The following is a 24,441-nucleotide window of genomic DNA, read 5'->3' on the forward strand; positions in this document are numbered from 1 at the left end:
AGAGGAGGGAAGCAGTGAAGTCAGGAGGACAAGAAAATAGCCTGAGAAATGCATGATATTCTATGAGTGTTTTCTATGAAACAAGTTGTTTCCAGTAAGGTTGAGAGTCCGTGATTTTTCTGGGAATAATCTAGAAATGTCCTGGTTGTACCACTCCATGCCCTGAACACTTGCTTCCCTGGTTTCTTTCAGCGTGCAGATGCATGAAGCACACTCAGGCACTGCTGCTTTTGTGTGTTACAGCACTCAGTTTCTTAACTGCGCAAACTTCTAAAGTGCAGCTTTCTTCTTAAAAGCTCTGAAGCAATTTTAAGAAATGCTTTCTTTTCTCCTTTTGACTCTTGGAGAGTTACAGAATAGTGTAGGTGTACACCTACATGTTCCACTGTGGGGTGAATGGGGGGATGTTTCACTGATCACCATGGAAGGCTGAATGTTCACTAATCTCTCCCCTGTGGCTATGGGAAACCACGATGTGACAAATGGCTAACTCTGTCATCTTGCTGGCTTCAAAGGCTATTTGGCAGCAATGAATTAAAGTTATTTTTTCATGCAATTATATCCTTCCATCAAAAGCAGAGATATCTGCATCTCTTGTTTCCTCTTTAACACATACTATGTAGGAAAACACATATACATTCAGTTGTAGTTGCACTTTGTGCTCATTCCCCTTTCTGTCACCCTGAAAACTCAGCTTCTGAGCTTGCTGACATAGTTCTCTAAAGACTTGTCCAGGACAGTAATTGTACACATAGGTATGTGTACATACTTTCTGATATACGTCTTTTGATGGACATCTCTCACGGCCAGTGCGGTTGGGAAAGTGTTATCCTGACCACAATCCCTGGCTGTGGTCAGAAACCTATAAATTCTGGGAGAAGAAATAAAGTGCTCTCTTCCTTTCATCACACCTCGAGCTGTGTTCGTGTTATCTATTCATCTCCAGCAGCAACATCTGGTGTCCCCTGATGTGTGTTGCAGATGACACTCTCTGACCCTGGGCCAAGGCTGCTTTTGGGGTTTCTCCTGCAGAGGCCCTGGTTGTGGGTGAGTGGCGTGCTGTCTTTGACCAGAAACAGACTGATGTTTCAGATGCTGACTTTCAGCAATTGTATACTTGGGGAAGAGCTGAAGGTTTTTCCCTGTGGTTGAGGCGGTTTCTTCAAAGCCATCTTGGGATACATTAGGCAATTGCCTGGTCTGGGCTATGGTGGTACCTTATGACCTGGTTGCTGCAGATCTGGCAGAAGTGTGATCGTGCTCTGAACAGCTGCGTGTCCACTTGTGCCCGATCAGTAGCTGCTTTCTCTGCCCTGGATGAGAGGTCTGGCTCTTACTCCAACTCTGGCTGTGGGCGTGGGGCAGGGCTCTCCATCTCCCCTGGTGATGTGGAGCTGGGGGGCAGCTGTGTCTCAGGTCCCAAGGTTGGCTCCCCCGGGATCGCCGGGGCCCCCAGCAGGTTGAACGGGGGCACTGTGGAGGTGGTGGGCGTAACCCCGCCTCGGCCGGTGCCCCGGAGGCATAAGCCTGGGGCAGGGTTGGATCCTTGCCAGCGGGCCATCGGGGGTGTTGCAGAACCAGTGGGTGTAACCCCGCCTCGTCCAGTACCCCAGCGGCATAAGCCTGGGGTGAGGTCGCCTCCTCTGTGCGTCCTCCCGGCGCAGACCGATGAGGGGCTGCCTGAAAGGGGGGTGGCGCCACCCCTGGGGGATGCATCAGGGATGGTCCTGTGTCCCTGTTGTGGCTGGGCTGTGCCCTGCCCCGCGGTGGGGGTGAGCCCAGGCTCCATGCTGGTGGCTGCGCATGCGCACACTGTTCCAGTGGAGGTGCAACTGGTGCTGCTTCTTGGACCTTGCGCCCCTGAGGAAGCGCTGTTAGGGGCGATTCCAAGCGTTGCTGCCCCCCGCACCGGATTCGTGGTGTGTGGGGATGGGTGCTGCGAGTGGTGCGGACGCTGGGCTGAGTTCTGCCGGCCCCATGATGCGGGTTTCCCCTCCTGCGAGCCTGGGATGTCCCCTGGCAGCGGAGCGGGACGGTGCCGCAGCTCCGCGGGTCCTGCCTCTACCAGCGCCATGCTCTCCCCCGGCGCTGGAGGCGGGCTGTGCCTAGCTGGCTCCACCTTGCCCCGCCTCGGGTTCCTGGGCATCGCCCGAGCCTGTGGCTGGGGAGGAGTTGCCCCTGCTGCCGCCTATGGTCATGGTGGATCAGGGTCCTGAGCTGGTTACTATTGGCTCGGGTGGTGATGCCACAGGGGCGAAGCTAGTGGCCTCCACAGACAAAGGGTCCCACGCTGCTGGAGCCTCTTCGGCTGGCCTGTGGACTTTCCCCCCGTCAGATGACTGTTCTTACTGCTGCAGCACTCAATTTGCCTTTTGCTCAACTTGTGCCTTTTGAGTCTTGTGTTCGCAGAGTGGAAGATCAGCTGCGGGGAGATGGCGGCTTCGGGTTCCCTGGGCCACCACATGTTCACTGGACTGCTGTTCTGACGGCCAAGGGTCATCCTGAACGGGTCTGCACCCTGTCCATCCTTGGTGAGATGCTGTCAGAGGTTAGCCTCCGCGGGCTTCTTGACACTGGTGCGGACATCACAATTGTCAGGTTTGCCGACTGGTCCCCGGAGTGACCCTTGGACTCGATGCTAACACATTCAACGCAAAGAAGAAATTGAGACAGACTCTTTGTTCAGCAGACTCTGTTGTCCTCCCTCATGATAGACTAGTCACCCTCTGTGAATTGCTGCAGGAACAGTTGGACCAGGGTCATCTGGAGCCTTTGACCAGTCCCTGGGACATTCCTGTTTTCTGTATCAAGAAGAAGTCTGGGAAATGGAGGTTGCTACAAGACCTCCAGAAAGTTACTGCTATGATGGAAAGCATGGGGATGTTGCAGGCTAGCATGCCTTCACCTGCCATGCTTCCTGCTGATTGGCTAGTCCTCATTGTGGATCGGAAGGATTGTTTCTTTACAATTCCTTTGCATCCCAATGACAGACCGAAATTTGCCTTTCTGGTGCCAGCTATCAATAATGCTGAGCCCACACAGAGATATCAACGGAGATTTTGCCACAAGGCATGTGAAATTCACTGGCCATTTGGCGATGGTATGGGGCTCTAGCCCTCTCTGGAGTTCACAGTTTCCTGCTGCTTGTCTCTATCCTTATATGGATGACGTCGTGGTGGCTGCACCCATCCAGGATGAATTGCAGCGGATAGAGCCTCAGCTGTTCCCTGCCTTGCCTTCTCATGGGTTGCAAGTGACTCCAGAAAAGGTTCAGAACAACCTCCCTAAAATTATTTGAGGGTCAAAAAAAAAAAAAAAAAAAAAAAAAAAAAAAAAAAAAAAAAAAATTTTGGAATGAACAGTCCAACATTAGGAGGTGCAATTTTTGCATTCAGTGCAGACACTGAATAATGTCCAGAAATTTGTTTTTACATGGTTGCATCCCTGTTTGGGACTGACCACAACACAACTGTCTCCCTTGTTTGGTATGTTAAAGGGGGACTCTGATTTAAAGTCACCTCCGACACTGACCCCAGAGGCACAACAGGTGCTAGAGGAGGTTCTGCGAGCAGTTTCTGCTCATCAGTTTATCGCATTGATCTTTCCATTGATGTCACTGTATTTCATTACCACTCTAGATTTGCATTCCACAGGTATCATTGGCCAATGAAATGATGAGCAGTCCAATCCCTTGCATGTCTTGGAAGAGGTTTTTCCTGCCCTGTCAGCCACAGAAAGTGGCAAACTTTACTGAATTTTCTTTGCAGCCCAAACATAGTTAGGGGCCTGTGCAAGGACCCACTGTCTTTACTGATGGTTCGGGGAGGACTGGAAAGGCCATTGCTACCTGGAAGGATGAATCTGAGTGGCTGGTTTTGGAGAGTCGTGAGGCTGCATCAGCCCAATTGGTAAAATTACGGGCTGCTCTCATAGCATTTCAGAAGTTTTCCCAGGCACCTTTCAATTTGGTCATGGATTCTGCCTCTGTGATCAATTGAGAGCCATCCACAAGCAGGTATTGATGTTTTCACTTTTTTTTTTTGTTTGTTTTTTGTAATAATGGAAGGGTGAGATACCACCCTGAAATTACAGCCTTCTGATTGTATGGAGCATTGTTTATTTTTCTATTATTTTTCCTTTTGATTGTTTAGAATGTTGCTAGCTTCTTTGTTCATTTTTCTTTTCTTTTTGTTAAAACCAGAAAGGGTGAGATGTTGCCCTGAAAACTCAGCTTCTGAGCTTGCTGACATAGTTCTCTAAAGACTTGTCCAGGACAGTAATTGTAAACATAGATATGTGTACATACTTTCTGATACACATCTTTTGATGGACATCTCTCACGGCCAGTGCAGTTGGGAAAGTGTTATCCTGACCACAATCCCTGGCTGTGGTCAGAAACCTATAAATTCTGGGAGAAGAAATAAAGTGCTCTCTTCCTTTCATCACACCTTGAGCTGTGTTCATGTTATCTATTCATCTCCAGCAGCAACCCCTTTCTGTGTCTTTCCCAGGACGTAACTTTCATAGCTCATGTAATGTGATCAGAACAGAGTGAAAAACAGGACTGGGAATTGGGGCAGGCAAGAAAGGAGCTTGGCAGCAACTTGTCCTGTGTTTTGCAGTGTCTGAGTTTAGTCAAATTGTCATTTCCCTGATCTCAGACATACCAGTCCCTTGGAGGTACAGACCTCATGTTTCTATCAGCACAGGAAGCTGCAGGGACTGGAATACAAGGGAAGATCATATGTGGATGTTTGAGATGCAGAAAACTGTTTGTAACAAACTGAAAGAGCAGAAATCTGAAATAACATCAAGTCTTGCACACAGCACCTATGCCCTGGTAGGACAAGATTTCTAGGTGTTTAATTACTTTATCCCTGGACTTTTAAAGGTTTGTCTCTTCCATTGAACTGAGTTATAAATAAATAAATAAATAAAACCCCTTTCTTTGTTTTAGGCCAAGATAGTAGTGAAGATCAGAAGAAAGTGTGAAAAGGCCAGCTTGGGAGGGTATTTCTTAACAAGATGATTCAGAACAGAATTTTGGAATTTTGATTATAGCTGTAGTGAGGGTCCAAAACACATAGCAAAGGTTCCTCATGGCCACAGAAAGCATGGCCCAAGTCTGATCCTTATATTCCTAAACCAGAAACAGGCATCAGCAGAGTCAGAAGAAGGAATAAATACCACAAGACCAGACACAGATATTCCAGATTTTCTGTGTCATATGCAAATGAAAAACTGGCTCACGTTTGCTTTTTTGATAATTTTTTTTTGCTTCTGTTTTGGAAAAAATATACAAAAAAAGCCAAGAAGAGCCAACATGGAAATGTGAGGTAAACATTCCAGTAAAAGTACAGAGGCTCCATTCTTTTAAGAAGACACACATTAGTTATCACCATGCTAGAAAAATGAGATGAAGGAAAATCCTAGAAACAGTGAAAAGTCATTTAATGAAGCCTTTGCCCCAGTTCTGACCATTTTAAATGGGCTTTTTTTTTTTTTTTTGTGGTTCTTCTCATTCCCAACCAATACTCAATTGTCTTTATAATGCTTAGACCAAGCTGTTAACTTGTAAAGTAGCAGTTTTGATATACATTCTGTATGGCAGAATTTACAAGGAAATGCAGATGGCTACTACAGACTTCCTTCCTTCCTTCCTTCCTTCCTTCCTTCCTTCCTTCCTTCCTTCCTTCCTTCCTTCCTTCCTTCCTTCCTTCCTTCCTTCCTTCCTTCCTTCCTTCCTTCCTTCCTTCCTTCCTTCCTTCCTTCCTTCCTTCCTTCCTTCCTTCCTTCCTTCCTTCCTTCCTTCCTTCCTTCCTTCCTTCCTTCCTCCCTTCCTCCCTTCCTCCCTTCCTCCCTTCCTCCCTTCCTCCCTTCCTCCCTTCCTCCCTCCCTCCCTCCCTCCCTCCCTCCCTCCCTCCCTCCCTCCCTCCCTCCCTCCCTCCCTCCCTCCCTCCCTCCCTCCCTCCCTCCCTCCCTCCCTCCCTCCCTCCCTCCCTCCCTTCCTCCCTCCCTGTCTTCCCTCCCTCCCTGTCTTCCCTCCCTCCCTGTCTTCCCTCCCTGTCTTCCCTCCCTGTCTTCCCTGTCTTCCCTGCCTGCCTTCCTGCCTGCCTCCCGTCTTCCCTGCCTGCCTTCCTGCCTGCCTCCCTTCCTTCCTCCCATCTTCCCTGCCTGCCTTCCTGCCTTCCCTGCCTCTGGTCAAAGCCCCTCAGGAAAAAAAAAATACATTTTGGGCAGCAAAACTGGCTTCTTGGCTATGCCAATCTGAATGTCAAGGAATGCTGCCCTGGTGAAGGAGTGGTGTCACTTTTCCTTTGCACCAGTGTCACTAGTTACCTCACAAATCTATGATGAAGTGATGAAACACTTAAAGCGCAGCCTCAGCCCCACAGTGGTGGCTGTATATCCCCATAGTCAGTTCCTGAAGCCAGGTTTCACTGGGAGCTTTAGCTGGGGTTCAGAGAGGAATGAGGATCTAGGGAGATTATATAGTCAGCTCACATGCTATCAGCTACTACTATAAATTTTGATGTTCAGTCGGTACTGCAGACCAAGGATGTTGTTTTAGTTATTCTTCAATAACTGGCACAATCACCCACACCAGAACAATCAGGCTTTGATTCAGTGAGGTGCTTAAGGACATGCTTCTAGTCTGGGAATGGGGTGGTAACTGAAGTCCATTGACTCCTAGGGAACACTTAAGTAACTCACTGGATCAAGGATGGGTTTTTGTTCCTTGTTGATAGTATCATTCAGGTTAGATTCCTGATTGCTGTTATTTTAATGTGAATTAAATATATGCAAATACTTCATATCCATGCTGAGTTTACTCAGATGAGAATCTGACCCAGCACTTCTTATGGTAAGAAAAGGTAAAAGTGAATTTTTTTTCCTCCAAGATAAATAAATTCAAAACTGAGAAGAAAAAAAATTGTGTACAAATATCACATAACAACATCAACAATTCCATAGATGTAGTTCCTCAGTGCACACTTTAAACAAGGTAAGGGGTTTTTTTTTTGTTATTTTTCCATTTTGCTTTTGAAGTCCGGCATAATAATATTAAAGCTGACAAAAAATCAGGGCAAGCTACATCACTTCCTCATACAAAAAAAGTACAAAACATTAGCCTCTAACTAGACATAACATAATACTGGTTATCACAGTTAGACATTTAGTAACTGTGTGTCTTGGAGAATTTACTGGAGGGTAGTAAAAAATAGCTTCAGCTGCCGATCTCCCATCTCAGGTTACTTCAGTCATAGAGGCAGAGTGATTCTGCAGAGGAAAAGGCAAACACATGAATGTTTGTATACAACAGTCTGGCACTGACATACCTTACTAGTGTGCAAAAGCAATGGGAAAAACCCTCGCTAAAAAAACTTGCATTGTAGATGTATAGTCAAAGATTATAATTTAAGAAAATTAGCTTGTTGATTTCTCGTGGACATCAACCGTTAAAGTCCAGTGTCTACCTGCACTTCACAGTCCAGTAGCTATAAACAGCTGACTGGAAAACATTTTTCTCACAGCTCATGAATATTTTCACCTGCTCAGCCATCCTGTCTACACAAAAAAATGTGGATATATAAGTAGGTAGCACTTAGTTTCTGGACTATAAACCTATTGAGAGGGCATCTAATGTACACAGTTCTGCAGATTTAGTGGAAAGTCTTCCAGTAAATCTTTGCCTAATCAAAACTGACTCTTCAATTAAGCAAAGTACTTTCAGAAACTAGAAACATTTTATTTTTAAATTCCTCTTTTCAGTTTATTTCACAAAGAGTTTAGCAAAAGTCGCTGTTGATCTTGCCACACATCATAAGTGACAGGCCATCTAATAAAGGAAGTACAATTTAAAGACCAAATAAATTACACCAGTGTATTTCAGACAACTCATAAACTAGTTTCTCCTTGTTCCCAGAATTTCTTGGGTTACATTTACTTGTCTGTTTTGAAAGGACTGAGTATGAAGCATTTATGCTAACACAAGCCAAAGTTAGTAGTTTAAACAAAAACACTATCAATATTGTTGTTCCCACCAGCTATTTTTTGCAGGCTAGAAAGAATGCTAATAATTTCTCTTCTGATGACTTAGAGATAGAAAAAAGTATATGATTTTTTTTTTATTATACAAGATACTGAACAGTAATAAGGATAAAAAACCTAACCTCTGTATTATTTTTGAGGACAGACTAGTTTATCCTCAGGAAAGGGTAAATCCTTCATATATCCCAAAAGTTTTCTGGAATGTAATTAGGCAGAATTAGTTTTACTTTTCTCTCAGTTTTCTATTCTTCTAAGCAAAAGTTTGTGAGGCATGTGAAATCCTACTTCTTTAGCTGTGGACATGTATAGGAGCAGAAGATCTACAGTTTTTGGTAGTTTCAGGGATAAATGACTTAAAACAAACTCTGCCATGATGCCGATTCACTCTTTTCAATGGGTTTAAAATGAGGCATGTGTAGTCAGGTACAAAACTACTTTTTACTCTGATGCAACAGAAAATATGCTTGGTGATGGTCTGGGTAAGAGGTTTACAGTACCTGTGCACTCAGTGTCTCCAGAGGACTTTCCACCCTGGGGAAAGCCATTAGTGGCATTCCTCTCGGGTCTTCAGGCTTCGGTTTAGAAGGAGTTGCATGACTGCCCTTAAAGTTATGGACAACACATATCCCCTGTGTAATGCAGAAAAAAACCGGAGTGAGTCCAGTGTGTTCCATCCCCAGGAAAACCTGGAGGGGGAATTACCATGTGGGGCACAATTGAAAGAAATTAACCTGGGTTTGGCTTCAAGGCATCATCTGTCTCATCCTTAGGCAGCAGTGTGTTTACTGACATGGCTGGGCATGATGGACTGCCTTGGTGATGAACCATTCTCAGCCTTTTTACATTTCACACTGGAGACAGCAGGGACCCCCATGTATGCCTTATCATCCCAGAACCACAGATTACCTGAATGATACCCTTTACTGGCCAAATACTCCCTTAAGAGTCTGACTTTGTCACTTCCAAACAGTGAACACAGCTCTGTGGATGTCTGAATCTCCCTCCTATCTGGATGGCACCACTTAGCACCATTCCTGCAAGCTTCCAGCAACACTGCTGTGGTGTTTATCCCACAAATCCCTCCCTTATGCATGACGAGACTCACAGCACCCACATGGTGATGGTGATGCCAGTAAGAGTAACCATGCACTGCAGTGGGTAGCTTTAGGACATGGAAAGGAAAACGTACACAGGAGCTGACACGTTTGCTGGTGGAGTGATTTCTGCAGCCAGCTCCTTGCTGGCTGTTCCCCTTCACTTCCAGAGACCTGAGCAAGAAGCAGGCTGCAGCCTGGGTGGGTCCTGTGCCAGCAGGATCTGTGGCAGGAATCTGACAGTACCCCTCAGGGAAGACCCCTACATCCACTCTGAAATTTAGGTTGTGACACTTTTAGGGTGCCAGAAGGTCTGCAAGGTCAAAATACAGCTGGGGACAGGCTGTCACTGCCACAAACAGGTACTGGGAGCACAGACACTGTCCTAACCTGATAGATGGGTCAACTGCCTCTTAAATTGCATGGGTGAGATTTAAGCTGCCCTTCCCAGTGGGAACCAGAAAATTTATTCACATTAGAATAGCCAAAAAGATTCAGGTCAAAGGCTGTAGACGTCTTTTTATCTGAAATTAACACAAGAACAAATAATGCTTGAAGGTTTGTTGTTGTTGCTTTTTTAAGTATGGAATACAAAAAAAATCAATGACAGGACAATCAAGATTTAAGGGATCTTTGAAACCTAATGCCTTCTGATTACAGGGATAAAGTGTCTGTTGTTGTGCAGTGGACAGTTTTGAAGCATATTTTGATTAAATGGAACCAGGCATATCTCTTGGTAATAGTGAGAATGACTTGGACTGCTTGCTGTGTGACCAAATCCTCAGCAAGAGGCCTCCCACTAAAACAAGATATTTAAACCACACAGCCTACAGGAGAGCCAGTCTCAGAGTCTGGAGAGATGCTCTTCCTAGATTCTGTGGGAAAGCCTTTGATATATTTTAGTTTGTTTGGCTATCCTGTGAGGGGGCAAAGGGAGGTAGTTTTATCTCCAAGGGAATTTATCCTGACCTTCCCTTCTACTGCACTTTCTTTATGGTCTGAAACAAAATGCAGAACCAGGGTCACAGCTCAGAGCCCCAGAAAACTCCCTGTACCTCACATTTTTACCTGTGTGTGGCACACAGAGGGGTTTTGCAACACAGAGAAGGAGTCTCAAGCACACCCTCCTTTTGCTACTGAAATCTACACCACCTTTTGCAGCATTTTCCAGAACAGATCAAGTAAGAACATGTAGAGCAATTCAAATAATTGAAACATAAAATGTACAAATGCTACCAAATTAGACTTATCAATTAGTATGAACCTGATTTCATATTAGGATTTTCTTTGATAATACTTTTAATTAGATGGGGCTAGAATTAAATCTTCCAGGCTATAAGTTATTAAATTTTTTTAGTTTAGTTTTTTTGTTTGGCTTTTTTTCTAAGCTGTGGTATTTTTAAAAGGAACACAGAAGGACTGATGGACTTACCAGAAACAAGGCTACAGCACTCCCCAGGATGAAGCCTGCAATCACATCTGAACAGTGGTTTCGATACTCAGACACTCGATTTAGCCCTGTGAGGAAGGCAGCACACAGGGTTCCCAGACACAGCACAGGCTTGGCTAGCCTGCTACTCTTTGTTTTAATTGTGCTTGTGATGTACATCTGTAAGAAAGGGCAAAACAAAAATTGTGCTTGTGATGTACCTCTGTAAGAAAGGGCAAACCAAACCACCAGAAATGCATCTTTCCCACCCAGACAAATCCTAAATCAGCAAGGATGTGACAAATGCCATGATTCATTAAAACAAAAAACAAAAAACAAAAAACAAAACAAAAAAAAAGGCATAGGGAAATAGACAAGAGATTTCACAGGAAGATTTCATAGGAAGAGATTTCAGGTAATTCAGAGAACTTTTAGGAGTACAAATCCAATATTCTTAAATGATGTGAAATATCCTCTTGCATTTACATACGGGACCTTTTCTGAGCAGTAATGCAATGGCTTAACTTTACTGATTTTGTGCAAGTACACTCTGAATACACACAACTAAATGTTTGCAAAGGGACTCAGGAATTCATGCTTATACTCCTGCAGAAACTGTAATGTGCAGAAGATGAAGTGCTTAGAATCTCTATAAATTAACTGCTCCAGTTGCCTAGATGGTGTTGAGTTTAATGAACAGAGAACACTGAGAGAAACCATTCCAGCCTTTTTCCCTACAAGATGAAAGGAAATACACAGTATGAGAGCAGTTTCTTTCAAACCAAAGTTGATTTTTGAGAATGTAGCTCCAGATCATGAAGTTCCACTGTTCTCCAAATATTTTTTAACAAACACTACATATTTCTGGCATGTGGATTTGTTTGGAAATTTTTTAATACATTCTGACAGAGTGAAAATGTGTGGGTCGCAGTTAGCAGTCTGTCATTAGTACCAGAACCACAAAACAACAAAGATGAAGCAAACTCAGCCTGATGACAAAGAAATTCATTAAAATTCTTTTCAGCCAACAAGTATGTAAGCCTGCATGATGTCCAAAGCTTTAATAATTTGGGATGTTCCTACTTGCTTTGTTTTTCACACCTGAACCTGACTGCAGCAGATGTTTCACGATAGCTAATGGTGAGCACTAGGTGGCAACCTTGTCCCAATGTTGGCTGGCAGGTTAAACTGCACCTATCACCAAAATTCACATTAAGGTTCTTTGGAAACAGTAGGAAAAAAATAGAATCATTGGCACTGCAGGAATAATTACCACCCACCCTTTCACCCTATGTACCCCTTCTCCTCAATTCGATCGAGCAATAGGGAGCTGGATTGCTTTTTTGTTCCCCATCAAAGCACTACTACTTGCATTGTGTCCAAAGGAAAACCCATCACCTCTTCAAAGTACGGCTGCAGTCCTGCTGCGACAGCTGTGAACCCCAGCTGCAGGGTAAAACCCACACATGCTTGTTTCCTTACAGGTATGAGACGAATTTAGACCTTTGGGTTACTCATATGTGATGGTTCACTTTGTCACAGATGGGAAGTATCTGTTATTGGAGTTTCACATATCTTGGCAAGAAAATGTAAACTTGTAGTAAAAAGAACATTTTAGCAAGGACAGTAATCAATGATGAGAACAGATTGCTAAGGGAATTCTGTTAAACCTTCATGAGGAGTTTAGATAAACTGTTTTCCCAGAAGGCGGGCTCCAGTTCATTCCTAAGTCACACGCTATGTTCAGAAATAACTGGGAGAGCTTCTCCATTCTGATCAGACTTCCCTATCACTGCAGCTTGATTTTTATTGTCCAGGCCCAAAAGCCAAGATATTTTTTTAGGATTCTCACAGTGTTTACCCACAATTAAAGCATGGTTTCAGAGCTTTGTGCAAGAGATCAAAACCTCAGTCAAAGCCACTTAACATTTGGTTTACTACACACAGCAAGTGTTTTTGAAAATTTCCCACAATGCTATCCATAGAGTAAATATATTTACAAAACTCTAAATGTCAAAACCAGAGCGGAGGAAAGATGTGAATATAAAAACATGTCTAGAACATGTCATATTAAAAAATAAACTGCACATTATTTATCTATATAATTTGTCTGTTCATCTTTTTTGCTGTGACCTTATCAGTACACTCAAGCAATGTATATAGCAATATGCAGTGTGTGACAGCAGCTTTTATCCAGTGTAATTCCTCTCCCATCTTTATCAGAGACAAAATCATAGACAAGGAGGCTTTTTTTTTGGTCTGCAAGTTTAAAATAGATATATACATTTATATGTTTTATATATATATATATATATATATATATATATATGCAAATATATGCATGTATTTAGTATACATATCTATAATGAGAAAGGCAGAGTGGAAGAAATCTGTCTTGTCCCTTCAGCAGAAAGTGAGGAGATTTGTGACAGTTTATTTTCCTTAGAAAATTCAAAATTTCATATCAATATTGCAAAAGTCTGTGTTCTGGAAAAACTTTTCTTTTACCACAGAGATTCCTACAGTAAAAGAGAAGTAAAGCCTTTGACAACAATGCTCAGTGCAAATGCTCATAGTGCCAAGAACCTGAATTGATCAGGATTACAGCAGGTATTTATTGTATTGTCCTCTGCTATTCAGCATTTCCAAATCTTGGGGGATTCATATCCAGATGCAGAGACCCAGAGAAGCTGACTTTAGTCATGGGCTAGATTGTAGAGGTGCATCTCTCCCCCTTCCCTGGTTGCACTATGAGCTGGGAAATGCTCATTAAGCCTTGACCCTGATAAACTGCACCTGGACTAAGCCCCTACTGAATGTATCAGAAACACTGTTCCCAATATCTAACAGGTGTCTAACAAGTACTTGCTTTTTAATGAACAGCCTTGGAAACTTATTTTTCCTGCCTGAATAACAACCCAAGCAGTTGCTTTAATATTTTTCTTAAATGAACCTTCAAAAAAAGTTACTGATTGAAATAGTGGCTATGATGGAAAATTACCATAACTAAAACCCAGTCTCTTGGGGTCCTCTAAACAAGGGTCCGAAGTGAGGTATTTTTGAGCTCTTGACTCCCAGAAGATAAGGGGGTAATGTGTATGTCTCAAATACTGATAAATGGATGATAAATGGATGGCCATGGACCCAACCAAGGACTGTTGGTAATAACAGACAAGAATTGTTGGTAATAACCAAGGATTCTTGTTATTAACACAGCCATTAGAAATATCATGTTTTGGCTGGAGAAGGGGGGCCAGAGATAAGGCATTTTTCTATGACAAACTGCTACAACATGGCACAGGAAATGGGCATGGACTACAGGATGGGATTAAAACCACCCAAGACCACTGAAGCTCTCCAGCCATTTCCAGAGAGACTGGAAGAATGGACTGCATATGATAATTAATTAACAGAGAAAGTGAGAAACCTATCTTTGGGGAGAGGAAACCTGCCCATAAAAAGGTATCCTCCCAAGCGTAGGCAGTGCCCCCAGGACCCCCTGGACATCTTATGGGCTGGGCCAATGCAAGTGGATCGATGCTGAAACCAGGATTGACATCCCATCAGCTGGATTCATGCTGGAACCAGGAATGTGATCTCTTTTTCTAACCATTTCTTTTTCCTTGGAAAAGGAACTTAAATTCATGTGAGCCCACAGCAGCTTGTACTAGGTACAGTGACTGCCATCTCTTCCTGTGATCTTTTTGGGAGATTGATAAAACTTCTTTAGATGGCATTCTTAGTTTTGTTGTTTTTTTGTTTTTTTTTTTTAAGTATGGAGCCCTTTTCTCCTTCCTCTACTTAGGCATACAAGATTCATTTCCACCTGCAGAGATTACAGAAGTGATGCTTTGGGTTCCCCTCTGCTTCCTTAGAAGGTGACAAAGAAAAGTCTAGTTGATTAAATATAAACCCCAGATAGCTGATTAAATATAAACCCCAGATAATAAAAACATGAAAACAAACACCAAAAAACCACAAAGCCAAACCAGTCACAGTGGGAATGTTTTCAGTAGCAGAGTAATGAGCAAGTGAGTTTAGAGTCACCTGCACAGGATACTTGAGATTCAGTGAAGGGAGGAGATTCCCAGATCTCATAATATATTTATAAAATGAGAGTAATGACGGGTTTGTCTTTACAAACAAGCTGTGGGTCTGCTGATAAAATGAAACTATCACTGAGAGATAACAGAAATAATGGGATGGATTCCACTGAAAGATGAAAGAGACATTGGGGAAACACCATAAAATTCTACAAGGGTTAAAAATTAAGAAGGCGATTATGCATTAGGGGGGGAGGGGGGGCAGCATCTCAGGTATTAGGCGTTCTGGTAAGTCTGTACCTCTCAAGTACCTCAGCCTACGGGGAAAGAGAGAAAGGGATATACGGCCGGGAAATTAGGATAAAAAGGAGGCTGCACCCTACAAAAATTTGAGAGATCCCAGGGGAATGCCCAATGGCCTCTCCCTTTATTTGAATAAAGTAAAAGGACTCCTCTGTCTCCTTTTTGGACATAAACCTCTGGTGTTTGTGGATTAATTTTCCTGACAATTTTTGGGGGCTCGGTCCGGGATATTTCCACCGTCCGGGGCAGCTGGTAGCAAGCAGAGCTGAAGGCGCGCCTCACCCGGTTTCGGTGATCAGCTCCCCTTGGTGGTGGCTGGCACTGGGCGATTGATTGGGTTCCTGAGACTGTCCAGGAGGCAGACGAGTGGCAGACCAGGGGGGGTCTGTGAAGAGTCCACAGGGAAGGACTCACCAGTGAGTAAAATGGGATCTTTGGGGAGAAAACCTGGGAGGGCACCCATGGAGTGTAGCACAGGTAAAGCTGACAGGGCACCCATGGAGGGTTGCAAGGGTACAGCCAGGAGGGGGCCCCAGCAAAAGGGATGATGATCCCAAAATAACTTTGAAGAATTCCTTGGAAGAATGTGGAGTTGGTTTACACATTCTCTCAGAGGTAATTAAGGATATATCCCAAAGGGGGCAATAAGGGAAAATTGAGAAGGGGTCTTGACACTCTATGCCCAGGGGAGGCAATAAGGGGAGTCAAGAAGGAGTCTTGACACCAGGGGATGGATGGATCGTGTTGGAATGTTGGAACAGAATTGGTTAAAGGGAAGTGTAGAGAGATATGGTTGAAGCAGGCGCAGAAGTGCGGGACCACAGGCTGGGGGCCTGTGGGGCTGCTGGGACTCAGCGCCGGGCAGTGCCTGACCCTGCTAGCTCCGGGCAGGGGTGGCAGTGGCCACTGGCCCCCTGAGGCTGCGGGATGCCCTGGCCACCTGTGGTGCTGCTGGCCGTACCCGCTGGGAGCACTGGAGCGGGGAAGAGCTGTTTGGACAATGTGGCAGGACAGGGACTGGCTCTGGTATATAGTGTGTGATAAATAGAGTGGGCACAAGGAGGAAAGGCAAAGGTGATGGCAGAATTTTTCTGGTCCAAGAGGGAAAAGCCGCAGGGCCCAAGGGGTCCCCTGGGACAGAGGGGACGGGGTCTGCCACAAGGAAGTGGAAGAGGCGTTCTCTCCCCATCAGGGGAGACCCAACCCAAACAGTGGCTGGGAAAAATCTATGGTGCTGTCTGCAGGGCAGAGGGACACTGAAAATGGCAATGTCTGCAAAAACAGCTGAACTCTCAAAGTCCAGAAGATAAGGGAAATGGACTGTTAGGGGTGCCAAAGGCTCTCGTTGTACCAGGAACCCACCAACCTGGAGCCTTTGTTAACTTTTAAAGTGGTTCTGTGTCATGAATAAAATTTCTCAAGAAATCCACCCAAGTTAAAATACTGTGTTAAGTTATGTACAGTTAATGTTCTTATCCCGTTTGTAAACCTTGTTTGTTGTACCCCTTGTTTACTCTGATAGTTGTTAGTAATGTTAATTACTTACCAGTTGTTAAAGTGTTTTAAGAGTTCTTACAGAGCATACCTCTACACTTTCCCTTACTTCCCTGTTACTATGTACCAAAGCTGCTCCCATGGGGACTGTGCCACATGTAACAAAGCAACTCCCAGAGGGATGTGTGCCGGAGTAAAATGCAAACTAAGGCATGCAAGACACCAAAACAAGGAGCTAACAAAGGAATGAAAAGACAAAGAAACATATCAAAGCAAGCTATGATGAAAGATTGTCTTCCTGCATCACCTAAGCCTGCTTAGAAACCATCTTTCTGCATCACTATGACCTAAAGAGGACTGGAAAAGACTGACCACCCTAGACAAGGAGCCAGAACAACAGGCTTCCTGGCTACTCTCAGGAGGATGGAAGCCCCAGCTCTGCAGTGTGTACTGCAAAGCTGAATTCTGCCTCCTCCTTGGAGCTGCCAGTGTGGGAGCAAGCGATCTCTCAGGCCCCCACCCCCGAGCTGAGTCCTAATAAAGGCATAAAACAGGAGTCTGTTTCCTGGCCAATGGATCGAGAGGAGGTGTGTGTCTTAGTAAAAACAAGGACCTCTCGGTCCACCTTAATTTTTGTCCCTGATGGGGGAAAAATTGTCAAAAGAATTTGATTGTTCAAAAGAGTTGTGAAAATTGTGGTTTCTTCTGCGGGGTCAGAAGTTTGAACACATCTTTCTCTGAAAGAATTGTAGAAATTGTAGTAAATTAATTTGGGTATTTAATTCATTTGTCTACATGAAGTTTTGTGCAGAGCTGAAAGGCTCCAGTTTTGAGAGGACTACACCCCTCTGCTTTTTGTGTGTTTTGTTGCAAAAAGCCAGAATTGGCAAGTTTCAGTTATGAAGCCAATTCTGCAACTCCTACCTTGTGGGGAACCCCCCCACCAGTCTGTGGTTTGTTGTGGAGAGCTAGAATTGGCAAGCTCTAATCCTAAGGCAAATTCTGCACCTGCAGCCTTGTGGAGATGGTGTCCTATGGAAGCCTAAATATTTGACGTGTGCTTCCTCTGTGGAGGCTATAAGAAAACTTTAAAGGAAAGTATTTATTATCTTTCCTTAATAAAAGTTATAAATGTTAAAGGTTATAAAATGTTATAAATATTAAGGTTTCCTTTTAATGGTTAACTTGTTAGTCACCTCCCTATGCCTAAGATGGATTTCATGCAAAAAATTGGGATAGGGAGCAATTGGTTACTAAAAATAAAAAAAAATGTGATGTGATTAGCTTAGGGTGGTGACATTGCTTGCTGCTGAACTAGATCATGTTTATACAGTCAGCTGTTTTGTTCGGGCAAACTTTGCAGAAAATATTAGGAGAGTTTACTCCATCCTCAAGAGTTGAGCTGTTGCAGTATGTGGATATTTAACAAAGTCATGCTAAAGGAATTTTAGTGCAAGAGCATGAGGGAACGAAGTCTGTTGCCTATCTTTTTAAACTGATAAACCTGATAGCCAGAGGCTGGCCCATTGTCTGCAGAACTGTGAAGCCACAGCTCTGATGATGGCTGAAGCTCGAAAGCTGACAAAGGAGATGGTACTGATTGTTAAAGTTTCACATCAGATTAAAGCTTTGTTAACTGAGAGAGCCTTTAAGTGGGTGACCAGCACTCACTTAGTCATAATATAATAACACTGGTTATTACAGTATGAGTTTGTTTAATGGAATAGGAGGATTTAGAATTTAAAAGCAGGGAAGGTTTTAACCAGCCTTCTGTTTGAAATGCCCTGAAGAGGGGAACCAAGGTGAATTCCATGACTGCATTCAGGTAATAGATCTGCAGACGAGGGTGACAGAAGATCTACAAGACAGTCCATGCCCTGAGGGAGAAAATGTGTTTATTGATGGGTCTTCAAGGGTGATAGAAGGAAAGCGATTCACAGGATACTCTGTCCTGAATGGAAAGCAATTAAAAGAAGGTGGGAAGTTACCACCCACCTGGTCAGCTCGACAGCAGATATGTGAGAGCCTATGAATTATATTGAAACAAGACAGTAAATGTTTTTACTGATTCTAAATATGCATATGGGGTTGGATATGCATTTGGAAAATTCAGGTATCTCATGTGTCAGGCATTCTGGGAAGTCTGTACCTCTCAAGTACCTCAGCCTATGGGGAAAGAGAGAAAGAGACATATGGCTGGGAAATTAGGATAAAAAGGAGGCTGTGCCCTCCAAAAATTTGAGAGATCCCAGGGGAATGCCCCATGGCCTCTCCCCTTATTTGAATAAAGTAAAAGGACTCCTCTCCGTCCTTTTTGCACATAAGCCTCTGGTGTTTGTAGATTCATTTTCCTGACAAAAACAAGAACCATGTCTGTGCTGATTCCATTCTCTGGCTTCCTTATGTTGTACATGTGCTATTTTTCTTGCTCCACATCTCAATTCTTCAGCTTTATGCAAAACATAGGTATTACTAAACAAATAACTTGTGCTTTATTTCAGTAGGCCACATTATCATGTGTATTAGAACCAGCAAGAAACTTCTCAAAAAATTGTGCACAGAACAGTTATTAAGCAAAGATGGATATGAACAATACACTTCTTGTGTAATGCTTGTGTTATTACCAGCTGACAGACAAAGCGAGTGACATCTTTAGTTCTAGAAGGTGACTTCAGGCAGAGAACTGGGCTGATATTGGACTGTGGGCTGAAATGCTTTAAGGGCAAACTCAGGACCTGGTGGCTCGGAAAGAGTTCCATGTCCTGGCTTCATCTGACATCTTCCTATGTGGGAAGCGCAGGCCCATAGCAGACACTCCTGGAAAAATAGAGCTCAGAAATACTGAACTACTTGGGCCTTAGGCTCAGGAAGGAAAAACAGTGTTACTCTTCAGCTGTAGAAATCAGCCTGTTGTAAAAAAATTGCCTTCCTAGGAAACAAGGGAGGCTGGGCAGGGAAAGTCCATGAAAGGATATAATTAGCTGGCGAGAGAACCAGGACTAAGCCTGACCACCTAAGGGTTTATCATGGTGCAAACAGCTGCTACAACCATACTGAGTATATTGTGAGCTGTATTTCACACATGGTTGCACATTGTTCAGAAGTAATGTGCACAAAATGTTACAGGCTTTCCAAACAGTTCCCAACAATTGTGATCAAAGGAGTTACAGTTTATTTCTTCATCATAATTCACACAACATTCAGTGCAAACAGATGGATATAGAAACAGCAGTGGGTGAACTCTTCATTTTTAGAAATAATAATGTGGTGTTTCATTCACGTACTAACAAGAGCACAGGGCAAAATACTCAGTAAATACCCTGTCTTTAATAACTTTAAGGCTTTTCTTGCATACTAATTGTAATATATGGTTGTATAATTCGTTTTTTATTGTATATGTATATAAGCAGTGAGAAGAAATAAAAACTGGTTACAAGTATCAAACACACATGCATAGCAAGGAGTCGCAACATGACAGCCAGGAACCAGAGAAGGGTAATTCGCAAAAGAACAGAACTGCACCAAAGAGAACAAAGCCCACCCAAGCAAGATCGGTGTACTAATGACTCACAGATTTATGCCTGATACCGAACTGATCTGATTCTCCAGACCATGCATTTCAATACTCAGTTCCTGTACTTCTCCCCCTCCTGTGAAACTTTGGAAAGAAAGCAAACAGGAAATATCTCCAGATCATGCATCTCAAAACTCAGTTCCCCTAAAGCCACTCTAACCTTTCCTGCCTTCTCAGAAATCTAGTTAACAAAACTACAGTAAATATGAATATGCAACAAACCCTGGAAGAAAGAACTGTACAGCCTCAGGCAGTAGAAACTGTATAAAAACTCACTCCTCCAAAGGACAGATGGTGAATTTGGGAGAATCAAGGTGGTAGAGACTGATTCAAAGTTCACCCAGCGTCAATCCCAGGCTCGACACTTCAACCTTAATTGTGATTGTGGTTGTTTCCATAACTCAATTTTTCAAAGTTTTTCAATAAATTTATTATTGATAAATTTGGCTCTATTTCATTTATAACACTCATGACCAACAGACAGACTGACACTACTCTGAGGTAAGCTATAGGGAGAGAAAATATCTAAGTTAATGCATTTTGAGGTCAGAACCAGATTAAGTCCTTGGATCCTTATGGCAAAACCACCAAGGCTTTCTGCTTTATTAGTAAGATTCTTGGATCAATTTTCAAGAATCACAGAAACTTTAGCCAGGAAATACACAGGAGCAGTTGATCTGTTTCATCAGACTTCATAATTTCCTTCCTGACTGCATGGCAGTGTCACCTTGTCGGTGTGTCAGATAGGGTATATTTCTCTGTGGTAACAACAGAATTCTCACACTGACTTTTATTAGAACCCTCTTTGCAATGTAAGTTCAGGTCCTAAACAAGGGAAGCGAAATTCAGCCTAAGTTCAGACCCCTATTGAAAGGGCACAATTTAAATTTTAAATATTCAACAACATATATAGCATGTGAACAGATGCAGCAATCTAGAAGCTGCTTATCAATCAGTTCATTTTAATGCTCATAAGACAGGAGCGGGGAGAAGATTGAATGAGAAAATCAGCAGCAAAGACAAGTTTAGGACCTCATGCCTCTACATGTAGTGCCTCAAAACAATGAGCATTTCATTTGCTTATACCAGGACTGGTAAAATGGAGAGAGAAGGAGATCTTCCCATATTGATAAGGCAAAAAGCTGCCCCCAAAACGTCCCTCTTATTCTCCAAAAATCTCTTGTTAAGAAAAATGCCCATCTAGATGTGCATGCAGAAACCTCTCATGCAAGTCAGCAGTCATCTCTGGCACCCACCGTGGCATATAAAGCTGAGTAGATGCTCAAAGCAGCATGTTTGGATGGAAAGGATCTCCTGGCCTTTTCAATCACCTCCACATCCCCAGTGCAGATGTTGCCATTGTTCATGAACTGGTGGTGGGCCTGACAGTCGTTTCCAGTGTAGTTGGGTTTGCACACAGTCAGGAAGTAAGGAGCCAAGTTCCCAGTCACAACCTGGCCAGCATTTACAAAGATGTCAGTGGCAAAAAGTCCAAATGCAAACACTCCTGTGAGGAAAGGTTAAAAATAGTGATCATTCAAACAAGTTTAGAAAATACCACTATACCTGAGAGGAAGAAACATAATGAGGAGTAGTACTTTTAACAAATTTTAACAAAAAAAGAGATCTCTGAACCTGAAAGAGCAGTGTAGTGCTGAGACACAATACTTCTCTTTTCTAACATAACTACCTAGAATTACGTACCTTTTGGATTTTGACTATTCACCACCTTGATGTTGAAAATTTACAATCCTGACCTAGCAGTATTTGGCATGCACTTTTGGAAGTAATCCAATACTTTGCTCTGGAAGACACTTGCAATTCAGCTCATGTGACCAGGAGCACATAACTACACAATCTTGTAAGATGAAGTATTCACTAGAATGCAAGAACTTTTCCAGGGTTGTGAAGCATCTCTAAATAAATAATGCAGTTGTCACATCCTTTACTGACTCCCCTTGAGTGTTATCAATACCTGCTAGAGCTGCAATGAACATGTGAGGATTTTTCAGATGAATGTAATGCTTAAATGCCAAAGGTACAGAACAGCAAGTTTGCAAAATTATCGAACCCAAATGTTCTGAAAGATTAAATCAGCTCTCCTCTTCCCCTTCTCATCACTAAGGTTGATTAAAGTATCACAAAAACACGGAACAAATAAATACTGATTTCTGATTTAGGAAGATATTGAGGGTCATGCGGTTTTGCTTTCTCCCTTCTGTAGCTCTGTAAGCAAAAATCATTAAATTATAAATTATCTGAGATTGTTATGTATTTAAATTTGGAACTGGAGCTCCAGGGAAATCATCTTAGGAAAGCTGTGATAAAATCTTAAGAGCTGGCATGACCATGATTATAACATCTTCACTGCTTATCTATACTGAGTTAAAAAGAAGATTAAAAGGCTGCTGTATTCTGAGACACAAAAAATATGAGTGACTCAAAATAATGCAGCATATACCAACATTAACACAAAATAAAATTATAACTAAATTTGATTTGTTGTACAAATGTTGAGTGGGGCTTGCCTGTACCAGTTGGTCAGAGACATGGTTTGTTTCACTGTGGTGCAGATCCCTCGCTGGGGTACTGGTGGGAAGACCCCTGCCCGTGGGCAACAGCCTGGAGGGGCTGCAGGAGCTGTTCCTCCTCACCATCCTTCCCCAAGGTCAGCAAGGAGCATCACACAGTAAGATGATTCTGGAGGCTGAATGTATTACTGTTCTTCATGTACATTTATTTTTATTTATTATTGATGAACTGGTATGTGATAATAGATTTTAAAAAAACAGTGGTGGCCAAAGAAGGAGGCTGCCTTCCTCTGGTTTTAGGCTGCAGGACTGGCCCCTGTCTTTTCAATGGTGTGACAGTTTTCTCCCGATGCTAAGTGTGTTTAAAAGGAGAGAGCACAGAGACTTCTCTTTTATTTCCTTTATCCCTCTGGTAATATTTCAAATCCATGGCTTTCCATAGCCATCAGGAACTTCTCGCCTACATTAGCCAGTGCACAAGCAAGTTCAGGAAAAAGGCAGAAGGGTATTTTTTAGCCTGGTGAAACTGAAGTTACGAGAGAGATGAATCTCGTTTTATATACAGCACTTTGTCAAAATTTTAATTTTTTTTTTTACACAGCTTGCTTAAAATAGCAAATTTATGATGTGCTGTGCAAATTACAGTGAGTGCAGCAAGTATTATCACCCAGCCTTTACAATAATTAGAGGAAATTTAAGTGTCAGGCAGTCTGACTTATGCTCCTTATCATGTAAGTACAAGCCAAGAACCAAGACATTTCAGAAAAAGAACGAGGGCTACACAAAACTATTTTGATCTCCAGGAAGTGCATATATACAAAGGTATTTCTCTCCACTAAGAAAAGAAGTTTCAACACCTGCATTCTCTTACTATTTCATAGCACAGAAAGTGCTGGCCCAAACGCAGCTGCTGATGCCTGCAGTAATCTGGAAAAGAGCAGAGCAAGCCAGAAACCTTTATCACATTCTGTCTGTGGTGTATTTTGGCTGCTGCAGTTCCTCTTTCATACCTCTGCCAAGAAGTTCTCTGTGAAAATCACAGCTATGTGCAGCACTGAGTCCGGCTGGCAGGAATGTGACCCCTTCAGGCTGATTATGCCTCATGTCTCTGGAGACTTGGAGCAAAGGTTGGCTGTAATTGATTTGAAGGGTGTAATGCCAGTGTGCCCGGGCAGTGCTGGACAGTCCCCTGATAGTTTTTGTACCTCAGGAATCCATCTGTTCAATGGATTTGTTCAATGACCTACAGCAACTAAACTAACTGACCAGAGTACAAAAACGAAGTGATGAGATTGCCAGCTTTTTAGAGGGGGGCAAATTGCTCTGAAAGGCTTCATGGCAACTAGCCGCAGCTCTTCAGGGTCATACAGCTCATGTACATGACATAATGTCAGAGAGAAAAAATGGCAAAATAGATGCCTCTTCCAGACTTCAAAACTCGGGTGTAATGGGAGGTGTTGTGATCCTGCTCAGCAGGAAGTGCTTTATTTCAATGTGATCACTCTGGGCCAGAAAACCTGGGGATGAACTGTAGTGCAGAACTTGGCATGCACTGAGAAAAGATGGAAACAGTGTAAGCCACATGGCAAGCAAACCTACAGCTGATCACTAGCAGAAAGGATGAAGGTTAATTGCAATTACATTGTCTTGTGTTTCAATGAAAGGTGTAACCAAAAGTATGTATTCTATTCCTATCTGTTGAAACCAGGTGGGGTAGTTTTCTTTATCTCTTTCATGACCCATCCCTCATAACGGGGGATATCTTCTGTTAATGGGCTAGCTGTTAAAACCAGGTGGGGCGGTGTTCTTTATCTCTTCCACAACCCACCCTTCCTCAAGGGGTATGTCTGCTGTTAATGGGCCATTGAATCTCATTACACGACTGCTAAAATTACATCATCCCATTGTGAGATGCTCCACC

General features: G+C 43.1%; 1 protein-coding gene across 1 annotated transcript in view; it reads right to left on the reverse strand.

Moving 5' to 3' along the window:
- Positions 1-7,036: 7,036 nt before the first annotated feature.
- PLPPR1 (phospholipid phosphatase related 1) overlaps positions 7,037-24,441 on the reverse strand; it is a 195,178-nt gene continuing 177,773 nt past the window's right edge. The window contains exons 5-8 of the mRNA XM_058826070.1: positions 21,246-21,496; positions 10,579-10,755; positions 8,550-8,681; positions 7,037-7,281 (exon numbers count right to left, since the gene is read on the reverse strand). Coding sequence (XP_058682053.1) covers positions 7,249-7,281; positions 8,550-8,681; positions 10,579-10,755; positions 21,246-21,496 — 593 coding nt within the window. The 3' untranslated portion in view covers positions 7,037-7,248. The remainder of the gene's footprint in view (positions 7,282-8,549; positions 8,682-10,578; positions 10,756-21,245; positions 21,497-24,441) is intronic.

Source organism: Poecile atricapillus, chromosome Z (genome assembly GCF_030490865.1).
Source record: "Poecile atricapillus isolate bPoeAtr1 chromosome Z, bPoeAtr1.hap1, whole genome shotgun sequence".
Lineage (NCBI taxonomy): Eukaryota > Metazoa > Chordata > Aves > Passeriformes > Paridae > Poecile > Poecile atricapillus.